This window comes from Papilio polytes, unplaced genomic scaffold (genome assembly GCF_000836215.1).
Source record: "Papilio polytes unplaced genomic scaffold, Ppol_1.0 DF821289.1, whole genome shotgun sequence".
In the NCBI taxonomy this organism is placed as follows: Eukaryota; Metazoa; Arthropoda; class Insecta; order Lepidoptera; family Papilionidae; genus Papilio; species Papilio polytes.
Window position 1 is genome coordinate 1762702 of NW_013527915.1, and position 15533 is coordinate 1778234.

A 15533-nucleotide genomic window follows, 5' to 3' on the forward strand; every position below is an offset into this window, starting at 1 on the left:
TGAGAATATTTTGTTTTTGGTGTATTTTGTTTTGTTTTTAGTGCATTTTGTTTTGTTTTTCGTGTATTTTGTTTGGAAGTCGGTTTTTATTATTTACATTTGTCAAATTCTCAATTGCAAATGTCAAAATATTACCATAATATTCTTGCTTTCTTAATGTTGGCAGCTTGTAGTTTATGGTCCCGACATGACAGGTTTTTTTCCAATTTATTTACCCCCTAAGTTTAATAGCGTGAAAATGTGTATCCTAAACCGTGTCTTAAGTGTAGTGCTTTCAATAAAAGGAGGAATTATTAAAAAATATGCTGTGATTGCTGACATCCTACGGCACGAAGTAGTGTGTGTTTACACTTTATTATATTAGTACTTATATTAATAAAGTATAATATAACTTGATTAATCTGTCACATTGAGCAAGAATGTACTTATCATTGTCTGATCTATGACCATAGAATACTTGGGAATTTTGTGTACAGATTATTTAAAGTTTGCATGTACTAGGAAGAGATAAACAGTGTTGCGTTTTTTTAAATATTTAGTACACTTTGCAGAAGTGTTCCAGCATGTATTCTAGTATGTAATCATGTGTAATTTTTTTAATATGTTATTTTTATAGTTTGAAGGTAGAATTAATAGTAACGTATATGGTAATTGAGATATTATCCGTTTTTTACCGTTTAAATGTATTACCACAACGTGAACATAATATAATTCTGACCACAAACGTTTATTACCTGTTTAATCAATTTGATATTGACAGATAGGTTTTACTTCCGTGTTTGTTCGTATACTTAGGAATAGAATTAATATCACCTGGTGTATGTTTGTATTTAATCTAAGATTGTAGATATATTACCATACGGAATACTAATAAGAATATAACTAATCTTTTATATTTTTTTAGTAACCGATATCCTTGTTTAGATGGCAGTAAATAGGTTATGTAAGTAAAATATTTCTATAGCTATTTTATTTTTAAAATATTCTAGATTGTCTATACATATACATCTACTCCATTAATTATTCATCACGCATACTATCACGTGTATGTTCGGTTTTATATGTTTAGTGACAAAAAGGTCACTCTATCATATTAACCGTTTGCCCTCAGTCACAAGATTATCACGAACAAAGAATTAACAAGTTTGAACCTATTCATTGTGTCCTACATTATATGTTGCATTAATTTTTACTAGCTTTCGCCCGCGACTCCGTCCGCGTGGAATTAAAAAAAAAACTAAGTAGCCCATGTGTTCTTCCAGACTATCCTCTACATCCTTACTAAATTTCATCGAAATCGGTTCAGCCGTTTAGGCTATAAACTCTAACAAACATTCATCTATCCATTAATCCATCCATCTAAACTTTCGCATTTATAATATTAGTATGAAGTATGATCGTATACTTTGGAGGAGTTTTATATTTTTTGGTAATCTGCAAACACGGCCCCATTTTTAAATTTACAATGACCTCTAAATTATATTAATCGATCACGGATGAAAATGGCGTCGGAAAATATCAACGTTAACAATTTTGGAAAACATTTGGCTAAAGTTTAACATTCTTAATAGTTTTACAACATCAAAATCTACACTTAGGAATAATATAGCATTGTAACAATCCATTTAATTAAAAAAAATCTCGTAGTTATTGATTCTAGACTTCGAAATAACAATTAGGAACATTCAATTATTTTTTAACGGTCTTGTAATTCATGAGTTTATTGGTGACAAATCTTTAAAATATTAGTGTATAGTTAATTTGCCTTTTTAAATACTTAGATCAGTAACTACATGTTATTTAATAGGCGTAGTTGTAATAGCTCAGTGAGTTTGGCATGGGGAGGGTTGGTATCGATTTTAAAACCCTATAAAGTAGTGCGAGGGGAGGGATGTTGGGGTGAACGCACGCAGCGGCACGCTCCGCAAGGATCACAATAAGTTTCGCCCGCTGCCAAAACGGGATGCCATCTGCCTTCGGTTGCCGAACTCGATTTTTCGCATTCGCTTGATATTATGACTCACTACTCAAACAAGTATAGTTTTAGTTTAAACATTAATTATTGAAAATATTGATTTTGTATAAATAATTTATTCATTCCAAGAGCGTTTGTTATTTGGTTAAAAAGCTAGTTTGTCCTAAGCTACTTGTAAATACATTATTCAAATGTAAACCCTAATAACTTCAAGGTCAGTGTCTGGGTTATATTTCTATGAAAAATTAATAATATAAATACTTTCTCAAGTAATAAGGAATTACAGATCTCAGTGTATTCATCATTCCTATTTGTGGGTACTTCAAATATCTTGTTAGTTATAAAAACACATAACAAATAATAACATTAACTACAGTACTTAATATTAGATAGTTGTTAGCTTTTTTGGAGTGAAGGGCAGACCCGAGATACGCCTAGATAAGCTATAGTATGCACTTATATCGCTATATGCCGCTGTCCACTGCAGTAAAAATCGATAAATGAAACAATGGTGGTGAAAATACTTATGAAAACCACTTCAATGTACAGTACAGTGGTTTTCATAAGTATTTTCATGGCATTTTACTTGTAAAGTAAGCGATTAAATTGTCCGTGGTACATATGAGTATGTAAACACCAGTCCGTGTCGTGTTAACTGCAGCAAAAATCAATACACTGTGTATGCTCAGTGCTTGGATTGGTATTTCGATTTTTTATTTTTCTTATTTTCAAAAACATTATTCTTATAACCAATACACTTAATGATGTAAACAAAAAATCAATAAGTGTTGCAAAATTTCATGAATTCTTACCGTCTAACATGCAGCGTCGAGAATTCCAACCTTCTTCGTCGAAATCCTCGATTCTTCCAGTTTTTTCTTTGACGACCTCCATTGTTCCTCGTCCATCCACTATTTAACACACGCTAAGACATCACATAAGCACAATTAATACCGCACCGAGCACATATCACAGATTTCACGCATATATCCGACGACGTAATTTGACGAGCGACTGACACTAAAGTAGGGTGGATACGAAAATTATTTGTCTACAAGATACAAAACCTTGTTTTTAACTTAAATAAATAAAAGGCGAATCGTGCAAGCGACCGCCGCACTGCCCGTTCAATGTCAGTATCGAGTGGACAATCAATTATGCGACAGAACCGCGTAAAGAGGAGCCGTGTGTCGTAAACTAGCCTCGTGTTGATTCGCGCTAACACAGCGCATGCGTACAACGCCTTTGAGAAAATATTAGCACGCATGCGCGGGACGGATTATATGTCGATATGCTCGCCCAGGCGCTTTGGCGTTACTATCGCGTATATCGGATGAACTGTCTACAACCATTACATATAGGTTATTCTTCTTGAAAATCATGTTGTTTTGTAAAAGCACATTGTAAAGATCTCCTTTCTTTAACTTTTAGACAGGATCCGAGGAACCGAGGGAGGGAGGTAGCTAATAAAAACGTCGGTTTCGTATGTTCTTTCTTCTTCTATATATAAAAAGAAATTCCGTCGTTACATAATTGATAGATAATAAATAATATAGATTGTGATACAATTAAAAGATAAGCAAAAAAATTGATACAGCTTTTTGAAGTTTGAAATATGTTATGCAATAAACAGATGGTATCGTATAATAAATTATAAGGAAAGTTTATAACAATTTATTAGGCGTTCACAAAGCTTTGTTCACAGGGATAGGACAATGCTACATTATTTTATTGGCCGCTAGCGAAAGCTTATTGCGCAAGCGCAAGTAAACGAGTATTAAAATAATTAACGAGCACACCTAATGACTTACATCATGCGAAAGAGATGCCGTAGGCAAGAATGAGGCGTTAAATTAGATTGCTGTTAATGAAATAGTCGTAAAACATTGTCTTGCTTTTAGATAATTCCCATAGAAAATATGTTTGTCTCCCACGTCACTCTCAGTAGACACAGATGTTAAACATTGTTCTCATTTCTTAAGAAGTTATTACGATAAATAGCAACAGCTATACCATATATGAATAAACAATTAAAACATTTCGCAAAAGTTAATTCATCCTCATTATTTCTCTTCCTACGGGTAAGAGGTACTTTAGACCCCACGACTTGAAACGTCCTGGCATTTTGCCACTCCTAACAACCCCTTTTAATGACTCATTCAATGCCTTTGAAATTTGCCATTTGACTTAAAAGCTAACAGTGAGTAATATATTATAACCATTTAATAGTAGTTTAATTATTTTTATAATAAGAATAATAGATAGAGTATATAATAAAATGTAAAATAAAAATTTCCCAGGCCAACAATAGCTATTATTCATGATGATGTTCAATGATGTATACATAACATTATATCATCCTTGGCATGTGAATATTTATAAAAATAACAATTATTTTCTATCGGTACGTCATATCAATGGTAGTCAACCATGAAAAATTGTGAGGTCTCTCAGCTTAATGATACTAAAGCAATGCCTTAAATTGCCTTTAAAATTTAGTTTGGAGAATTTTAATAAACTATTTAAAAACGCGATAAAGACTCCTACAGAGGTGTGAATTTGCCTTCCTTTGTGGCCAATTAGCGATTCTTAGTACTGGAAGTCTGAGATTGGTTAAAATTACTTAGTTACAGTCTTTATCTATCAGATATAAAGATCAGAAATAAAGATACTCGTACAGCTCACTAGCTGGTGATGATGATTGACATGTATAGTGATACGTCCCCACCGAGGGGCTAGGAGCCTACCCTAAGTAAGGGGTGACTAAACCATAGTCAACCACACTGGCCCAGTGCGGGTTGGTTGACTTCACACATATCTTTGAATTATATGTGCAGGTTTCCTCCGAGCGTCCACCGAAGCGATCTAACAGCTCGGTGGCCTCCCAATCCGGTATTAATAACGAAATAACGGCTCGTGCCGAGGCTCCCGAGGGAGCCCTCGAGCTTAGTTACTCATAAATGAGGTTTAGTCTAAGCGCCATCTGCGCTCGGCCACCTCAAGCCCTTGGAATCTGTAAATACCTCTTCCAGGCAAACAGTGGGTATTTAGTCACAAAAAAAATCGAATTAAGACCTATAGATTTCAAGTCAAATGCTTAAACCGCTGAGCCAACGACGCTCTGAGATACTTATAATCGAACATCTATTTATATTTCATTTTCATAATTAAATTACTGAGACTGTCCACTTTTTAACACTTGGCTATCGAACATAAACGGTGATCCAAAACAATTCCAAATATAAAATTTATTGCGCAACGTCAAATTACTTTTTAAAAGACTTGTTTTTGTTCAATCGTTTTCGATTTGATTCCATAACAAATATTGTCCAAATACGGTATAATGATTATTGACTTAAAAGGGATAAATTATAAAGCGATCGTTTTTGTAATCATGTTAACAACTATAAAAAATATATTGAATTGTTGGGACATTACGTAGTAATTGCAATAACTATCGAAAACTTCGCGATGTCCCGATTCGATAACCAAGATGAATACATCGACTTTGTATTTTATTCGGATATTTTTTGACAATCTTCTTTTAATTTTAGGTCAAACATTCACTAGTGTAGAAAAATGTGTTATAAAAGGTAACAACATTGAAGTAATGTTTCACAAATTCTAAATGTCAAGCGCTAAATGTCAGCACTTCAAAGGTGCTGAGGTACTTAATGTAAGCTAGGAAGCTTAAGAATCGACACCATTTAGATTACATAAGGTCATTCGTTGTAACTAACGGAACCCGCTGTTCTCGCGTCTAATTAAATTAAACATATTCACAGACAGACAAGACATAAATCTATCAAATTGCTACTGTTTATGTAATGATCCTTTATCTAAAGCCGGTTTAACGTTATCGATACTCCGGGGGCGAATTTACGGCACCAATAACTGCAGTACGAGTAATACGAAAAATGGCATAAAGGGCGCCCTGGGCAGCCCCACCTTGCCCTACCCTATCACTGGTACTGCATATATCAATACTGGTACCGGTACATACTTTAACTATCTATTTTGATTCTTCATAAGTACTTATATTACTAGTATTGCATTACTGATGTGTGAAAAAAGTGTTTAAAAATGATTGGTAAAAATAAATGAACAGAAAATCATCTAAATATGAACATTAACTTTTACCTCTCTTGCTGTAATTTTTAAGTTCTTGGAAAGGCAGAACCCACCTGAAAAAAGAAAAAAAAATATTAAGATCGTATTCTCTGAAGTCGTAACAGCTAAAACATTTTTGTTATCTCTCGTTTTAAGTTTTTTTTTTTTATTACAGCATAATTTTATACGTTCCTATCACTTTATTAACAATTTTGTAACACAACGCACGTTATAGATAACACATATGAATATTTCTACAAAAACAATTAACAAACTTGGTCAAGGCTGTTGTCATGTTTGCTTTCTTACGTTCAGTTTACCTTGCCGTTCGTTCCAAATGGCCCGGTGTGAATGGCCTTAAGTGTATGTAATGAATGAATTTATTTGAACAAAATGTAATACCATAACAAAAATACAGCTCGTCAACCATTGGAACAGTCGTATTACATTGTTTTCGATATTAACACAAAAAAGTTATGAGACAGCCCTTTCTGGTCCTTCGAGCCGGGTTATGTTACGTCTGAGATGATATTTTTTGTCGCAGTAGCATACTTCTGTATCGACTTTCTTAAGGTGCGCCTGCGGTTTTTTTAAGTAACATAAAAAGAACTTCAATATGGCGTTGACTAGACACAAAAAATGTCTTGCATTCCATTAGTGTTATATAAAACGTGATCACGTGCCCATATGTCACTAGAATGTAGTATTTCTCGTATTATTTCCGTATACACTTTGTTTACATTCACATTTGATATACATAGTAAAGATAAGTTCTCGTCTTAAAAGGACTTACTTGCTATTAATATACGTGGACATAAATGTAAAAACGTTCCAAGGTGTTAGTTTACCAATGTTTTTAAAGCGAATTTAATAAAATATATTGTATATTTTACATATTATAGCAAGACATGAAAGACCCTTTTAGACTAGTGCTGCAGGACAACCTCAGGCTTGGTTAGTATACTAATAGCTGTTTATTTATGTGTATAAAAAAATACAGCAAGATGCCAAATGAGTTAAAATTGTTGAACTTCAGAAAATTTAGGACAGGGCTCTTTCATCTACTTCTTGGAAGAGAAGTTTATAGTGATGAGGATTTTTTAATGGTGATTTACTATAGTGAATCTATGTATGTATGTGCATGGTATGGTTTTGTAAAAATTGACAATATTTTGTAAAAATGAAATAAATGACCTGAATTTTAATTTGAAACAAGGAATGTGAATGCATCGATGTAGGATCTATAAACCTATGAGAATTATGCTAGAATTCTCTCAAAAAAAAAAATTTTTAACAGAGCTGTTGCTTTATATGCATTAATAATACTAAAATAAGGTGAAGGCCCCGACAAGGATTGCGAACGCGGCATTTTAGTTAATGGTTATAATTTCAAATAAACACAATTTTATTTAATTAAAGTACAATATTTACTGGATATTTCTTCAGGGACGAACGCTTTATTTGAATAAGACATATAAAATTTCATAAAAATCAATATGGTAGCTATCAACATGAATTATTAGAAGTATTTTTAACATTGCTTAAATTATTTTAAACATCAAAAACGTTTATAAATTAGATTAATCCTGGAATAATACTTTAGAAACTAAGTCGTTCGTGTTTAGAATCATAACGATCAACAGGAAAATATTGGCAATTGTTAGAACTCGACGTGCTGTAACCTTTGGAATAATTTAAGATACAAGAAAATGATAATTTATTCGCTCGCTAACTCTAAGGATGACGGAAGGGAAAGGTGAATCAAAATGTTCGAACACTATCATTGAAATGCAGCCAACAAGAGATCAACAAACACGCAGGCCAATTGGTAGTAGAAAGCAATTGAAAAGTAAAACTCTAACAAGCCTTCTTGTGATCTAGATGTAGTATATGTTTTTATAAAAGCCTAGCTGTTGCTCGCTACATTGGCCGCGTGAAATTAAAAAAATGTATATCACTCACAGATAAATTACCTATCTAACGGTGAGGGAATTTAAAAAATCGGCCCAGTTTTTGACTTATTTCAAGACATACAAAAATACAAATCTTTCCACTTTAAAACATTAGTATAGAAGGGGCAAACGAACTGCGGCAACACCGAAGTAATCAACGCGTCTATGGACATTCGGATTACCAGAGGAACTACAGATGCGTTGCCGGTCTTTGTGGAAATGATACGATCACTTTTCGCATTACTTCTTACAATTTTATAAGGTAATAGAAGTAAAAGGTAGCTTAATGTATGCTAGCCCTGAAGTTCTTAGTTATAGGGTTACTTAATGATTATTGAAAGCATCATTCCTTAAATAACCCTAAGGAGAAGGGACAGTTATGTCTTGTACTGTTATTAAGAACAAACAAGGAAAATGTATCTAAGAACTTATGGTTTATGTATTGAAATTAACATATTTCGTTTATTTTATTCGTTCACTTCTTTAAGATTTCAATTTTAAGAATTTTGGTACTTGGTAACTTAATAAAATAAAATAAAATAGCCCTTATTGCTTTAAAAAAAAATCTATTTTTTTTTAGTAACTAGGCACTTATAACTTGACAACTTAAACTCCATTAAATATCATTGTATTACTGTAAAGTATTTAAGTCTGGTTTTATCAGCAGTTTACCTTTTCGTTTTTTCTTTAACATGTGCACTTGCCTTTAAAGAGTTATCCACTCTTATGTAGTGTTTTACGTAAGTATGACAAATAAATGTTAATCTAAGTAAAAAGATAATCTAATAAATTATCTTATATTAATGAAATATACATTAAATTTTCAATATTTTTTTTCATCGTTGTTTTATCACTCATATGATCGTGATAATCTGTATGATTACGCTATTGTTTAAAGTGCAAAGTGTCCAAACGTCACATTAACAACAGCTGATCCTTGTCATTTAGCTATCTGAAACAGTTACTTCCTAATCAATCGATAAAAATATTTAAAAGAAAAAAACAATTGAAAAACGCCTACTAAATACTCAAGTAAATGGAAACTTAATTACACTTAACAAGTAGCATTTACGAAGTGTCGTGTCAAGTTAATGATTATTGTAATTTGAAAGGTTGAGTGGATACTTTTTGCAAGAACCTCCTTACGCAATTAGCACCGTTCCATTGCCCATATTGAATTTTGGCGAACGGCGATCGGATGTACGCGTACTAGTTCCGAAAATTACGAATAAGTTGTCTATATATGATTGATTTAATTTGGTATACTGTCCGTTTATAGACTCTGATGATATCACTGTGTAACAGACTGTGGTCATGACGTGTTTTGCTTCTTACATCTTTTACCGCTGTCTAATTTTTATGAGGTGGTTTTGCATGTTATTTTTATGAAAAGTTATTCAAGTAACATGCGAACTATACCAGTAACATTTCCTTCATTTTAATATAAAATAAACGTACTTCCAGTTAACTTTCCTCAGTTTTCCATACTTGATAGATTAAATATGCGAACTTGTTCGATTCTTGATTGAGATTATGCATTTCTAGTTTTTTTTACACCTTAAGTATATAAGTTAGCTCCTTATTTCGATGACTATACATATGGTATCGATTTCTCTATTAAAACGAATAAAAAGAACCATGTATTTTATAACGGCGATATAAGTTGCAGTAATGAGAACACTACAAATATTTCGCATGGAACACGTACGAGTACTCGTATGTAGTCCCAAAGTTTTCTCTCGCGAGAGCTTGCAAGTACCTTATGTGCAACTGTGTTTTGCGCAACATAGCACCTTAACTATTTACCACACCTGTGGTCTTACATTGTACTTATTATTTACACTGCTATGGAAAATGTTTATTGCCAGTTTTAGTTGATAAGCCAGAATCCACCGAAATGGAAAGCGACCGCTGCCCATAAACATCCGCAATTGCAGATGCGTTGCCTACCTTAATTGACGGAGGAGGAGACGCACATAAAAAGAACATTTCCTTTCCAATGCGTCTCCAGCGTAAAACCACTTTTTCTTCTCATACTTTCCTCTGACGAAAAGGGTGGAAAGGGAAAGGGACTAAGATTAGGCCTCCGGCACCAAAGTAATCCTTTTCTATCCTAAACATTCCCAGAAATCACAATTGTTATATCTGTTTAGACAGACATGGACATAATTGTATGTAAATTGTACGTTCTATAACAGAAATGAAAGTGTTATATAACAAACCTTTGTGTATTTCAGTAAACGTAAGGGCTAGAATGAACTTCCTTTAGTGGTTTTAGTTAGTGCGTAACGAAATGTAAATCCAGTTATCTATAGAGCCAACACTTCCTTAAAGGCTGCCACTGATAACTATTGCTATCTAGGGCTGGCACTTGACAATAAATGTAGACCCGTCCCTTAACACTTATGACGAAAAACAAACGACGATCTTATTACTTCTTAGCCCTTAGCCAAAGGAGGAAAATAAATGACGTCAATTGACAAAAAGACGACATCCACGAAATCTATTCGTTGAATTCACACCCAAAGACTTAATTCGCAAAATTCTGGTCAAATCTGAACAGTTGGTAACCCTATTGCTACAACACAATCGATGTTCATAAATCCGTTTGTCGAGATATCCAATCTTCTCATTATGTTGCTTGTTAAAAAGTTGATTATTACTATAGATAAATATAACACTGATAACTGTTTGGTTTGCTCAGTAAATGTTATAATAGTGAAGTCAAATCTACTGTTTTTATTTGCAAAACATTATAACTAATAACTTTTTATTGAGTAATACGGCTTTATAACGTTTTTGTGAGATCAAGCCATGCCACAAACTTACTTATATTATAAAAAGGTTATTCTAAATAACTGTACTTGGTAAAGAATATTCGGGTTTGTATTATTGCATTGTCATTAGTGTGTACTAAGCATTATCTTAGTACAAGTACATTTATTAATCCGCTGCCTACTAAGGTAGTTGAATAAAATTAATCAGTGGAAATGTCCGCAAGCCTGATCTATGCCCACAAAAGGTTTCCTCGTTCGTTCCGTATATCTCTCCGTTCAAACACGACGCGATAAATCCACTTGTATTTGAAAGGTGAACAATTTGTTCGCTTGTTTCTAGTTCGTCGTGCGAAAGGGATATTATTTACTGAGATGATCTTTATAAACTGCGGGTAGGAGGATGCATTTATTAGTTGATGTCGATGCAAAACATTATTAGTTGATGTCGCACTTCTTCAGTGCTTTTTTATTAATTAAAATGTTTACTTTATTGTTTTATTTGTCTAGGTCACTTGTCTTTTTTTCTTTAAGGTCGCTGAAATTTAACGTAATCGTGAGATCGTGACAGATGTCAAACATACGTTTGAAGTCTTTTGTGAATAAAGCAATTATCTCAATTTATAATAAAGGAAATATTAAATAAATCCAACTGACTTCATTAACTGTTATTGTGCTTAGAATATATTGTACTGATAAAGTTAAATGTGGTCTTTATTACAGAAATAATTTTCACCAGTCTACGGGCAGTGGGACGAACATTGTTATGACATTGTAAGGCAGTGAATCAATGAATGAACTGAAATAAATTAGAGCAATATTGAAACATAACGTTTTACAAAACGTCGAAGCTGTCGCTGCCCACGCCAAATGTTTACGAGTTAGGTACGATACAGTCACGAACATCAGATATTCAATCGCTTCAAATCAATTCATTATATTCATTTAGATTGGGAAAATACCGACGTTAATTTTGCATCTGTTTCTGATTATTTATTAATTTTACAATTTATTATGATTCAATTTAATTGTAACATAGACATATAAAAAACATTTAATATAAGTAGTATACATACATAGAGAGAGTATACAAGTAGTAAAGAAATAGTGAGGCGTGTAATTTTTTTTTTTGCCAATATCCGATTTTTTTAGTCATAACCCCTTGCCGTAAAAGTAGCCACTTATTCAATTGTTTCATGTCCGCCATTTTATAAATAGTAAACAGACCAGGCATATGAAGTCTATAATTTCAGCTTTTCCTGACCCGAGGGATGAGAAGTAATGGGGTAAATTATCATAACTCGAGTCATGATTTATGCAAATGAGGAACAGGAGACTAATACGCCTAGTTCAACTTTCTCCGGCAAAATATTTCCAAGTCCGAAGACTGCACGTTAGGAATACTAAAGCTTAGGCCACCGAGCCTCGGATGTTTTTGTCCCACTTGAGAAAAAGGTCGAACGTTTTCAAGGCTATTTTCGCCACTTTACATTTGTGTAGGCTCCATTGAATGTGCAAAGTAATGTGCCGGAAATAATCGAGCCTTTTGTATATTTGCATATTAACTACATACTTAGAGAGTGTCGCCACAATGTCGGCTTACTTAACTACAATTTTTATACATTTGAAAAAAGTTGAAGTCCAATAAATCTTAGTTTTAATAAATGTACTACATACTAGCTATTTCTCGCGACTTGTTTTTGAGTTATTCTAATGGATACAACAATAAAACTCTTTCCTTTTTATATTATTAGTTTAGATATAACTTGAAACTTCGGGTACTTTGCAGTCAAAAAACATCGCAAGGCGACACGCACGAGATCGTTTTTTTCCCTTCTATTCACGCTCATCTGTAAGGCGATCTGGTTTTCGTTCATTACATCACTTAAGTCGAGTGTAATGTATTGAAGTATTTACAAACAAGACAGATAGTCATTATGTAAGCGACTTTAAGATCATTTGAAACGTTACAACAAATTAAGGCCGTGTTTTATTCTTTTTATACAAGATTCAATAGAGCGTTCGACATTGAAATGTATACCTTAATAAAATATTTATGTACTCAGTATTTACTTTAATGATAACCCTACATAAATTAACATGCAGATTTTACACTTTCTTCTATATGTTTAACTTTGAAATAATTACTTTGTTCTTAAAGCAGATGGCCAGAAGGCCAGAATGACACATTTACTTTTCTTGGACAGATCGCTATAATTATCCAAATATAATAATTACTTTAAACAAATTATATTAATAGAGTTGTTTCAAGTGAAAATAAAAACTGTATGGTGCTAATTTGCGTGTAATAATTATCACGAATTTGCATATAATTTCAAAAGCAGCGTGTAAACCGCGTTCTAGAATGTTCATCTAATTATATTGTTAGTAAAAAGCCAGCCGTTTGATACGTCACTTTTTAGTAAGACTTTATATTTTCAATTTCTCTGATTGCGAGACACGGAGAAAGCCACCTTTCTATGATATTTCATTAAAATTTAATGTGAGCGCATCGGAACTGGCGAATGCGAAACACATTTTCCGCTTTGAGAGCACGTCTTCGTAAATGCATTTTTAACACCAATTCTCATGTCTAGATTTCTCGATATCTTATAATACGTTCGAAGTACTAAAATGATGTGTTTTTTCTTTTACTTACCGTTACCAATAATAAAAATTGTATAAACAGTCAAAATATATTGATTTTACCGAGGAAAATTGAATTATTTGATGTTTGAGTTAATAACTTTTACTTTTTAAGCAATGAAAGTATATAAAATTATGAACTTATTGGAGTTTGAACTGGAAATCGTGTTAAACATGTTTCATTTCAACTTTCCTCGCTGTTTTAGGGCCTGGTCAAAGAACTGTCGGGTCTAGACAATCGTGTCTCTTCTATATTTAGACTTCACGGCGGCTTTATGAAAGCAAAAAGCGAAAGGAACAACTTTTAATCGATAATTGATTGTTAGTAACAAGTTCCTCGCAAGGGAAAATGAAAGTGTTGAGTTTTTATCGGCATTACAATGAGTCAATAAATCTTTTTTTTATTCGATTATGGATAAAATAAACGATGATAGGCAACGCCATGCGTATTAGCGATGACAAAGACTAACGATAGATGAATATCAATTTAAGATTATAATTCCTTAAATGAAGATAGTACAATCGTAATAAAAAAAACAGTTGATCTCGATAATTTCATTCAAACTGGTTATTTACAGTTTCAAACAATAATAAGGGTTACTAAAACACTTGCTTAGATACAATTCTCACAGTAAAATTATGTTAACAGACTTCCCAAGTGGCTTCTTAATAACTAAAAGACTAACGACGTAAAGCAGTTATAAAAAATTACTTGATAAGACTTGATATAACATTCTATTGTCGGTGTTAAAGTGTAAAGATAAAGGACTTGAGAATTCCTTTCAGAGATCTTCAATTAACTCTAGCACAATGCGTTGGTACCGTTTTAGAGGCACTTTAGACGGCTTTCGAGGCTGAATGGCTGTCGGCTATGAAGAGCTTTTAGAAATTAGTCGTGCATTAGACGCATCTTCTGATGTCAGCCTGGTGAAACTTAATGGTACACAAAACCTATATATTCTATTATCTATACGTCGACATCACAGAGCGAAAGTTAGGTTATATTTCAGTCAAGTCTTTCACACTATTTACTTCCCAAAAATATAAAAAACGTAAAGTAAACAGACTTATATGTTTAAATTAGCAAATAATTGTGTAACAACAATATTATGCACAATAATAAAACTACGCATAAGAATCATAATTACGAATCATTCGATTTATGAACCAAAATGAAGATGGACTACAAGAAGTGCCGGATTAACCCGGGGCCATGTTACCACGGGTCTGGTATAAATGAATAATTTTTGTGATTTCCCTAATTTATACGTATTAGCACTGATTAGCCCAACAGCTTTACAAGGCGTAATAAATTAGCAATTAAATTAACAAACATCGTATTTACAAATAAATTAGTTTAACCCTCGGTGTTCTTCATTTTACAGGTTATTCTGCATCACCAATAATTTAAAAACATTCTTTGGTGAAAAAATGTTTCCAATATTGAGTTTAAAGTATTACATCTACCTTTTATTATGTTACATTATACAAAACAAATATTATTTAACGTGTTGCGAGATGCGATTATACGCACGATTACAAATTTTTACGGCTTCTTTTTGCAATCATGCGGTGCGCACGCGACACTGACGTCGAATCGGACAACACGTAATACATTTAGTCAGATATCGTATATTTCAAGATTATTGTAAAAAAAATAAAAGCCTTTTAACCTTTATAAGTAGGAGTTTAACATAACCTAACAGTTTTTCGAGAAAGCTTTTCTACGAAAGGGTAAAGTAGAACAGTGGTAGACGCCAACTACAGCAGGAATAGTCCAGCTTGTTGGTGCAATACCACGACCACACAATAGACAGATGTGAAGTGGAATCAATACCGCGTTTCCTCCTTCGATAAGAATTAGGTATAGGTGGAAAAGGAAAACAAAAAAACAGATTTTATGAAGATTCTCATGGAGAAAAAAATATTTATAAAACCTTTTAAACGCAACACATTGATACTCCAGCCAGCTACTAGTACTATGTATTTTTAATTGTAATAAGCAGCTAATTGTAATATAATTTTTACACCGAGCGTTCGTTATTTTGTAACTCATTAGACTACAATAGATACATG

General features: G+C 33.0%; 1 protein-coding gene across 2 annotated transcripts in view; it reads right to left on the reverse strand.

Moving 5' to 3' along the window:
- The window catches only part of LOC106109304, a 63517-nt gene that overhangs the window by 24954 nt on the left and 23030 nt on the right, over positions 1-15533 (reverse strand). Inside the window, exon 1 of one of the 2 annotated variants that reach the window (XM_013290755.1) lies at positions 2788-3124. The exons of the other annotated variant lie outside the window; for it this stretch is intronic. Within the exon in view, the coding sequence (XP_013146209.1) occupies positions 2788-2869 (82 nt within the window). The 5' untranslated portion in view covers positions 2870-3124. Of the gene's footprint in view, positions 1-2787; positions 3125-15533 lie in introns of those variants that run through there. 2 annotated transcript variants of the gene reach the window in all.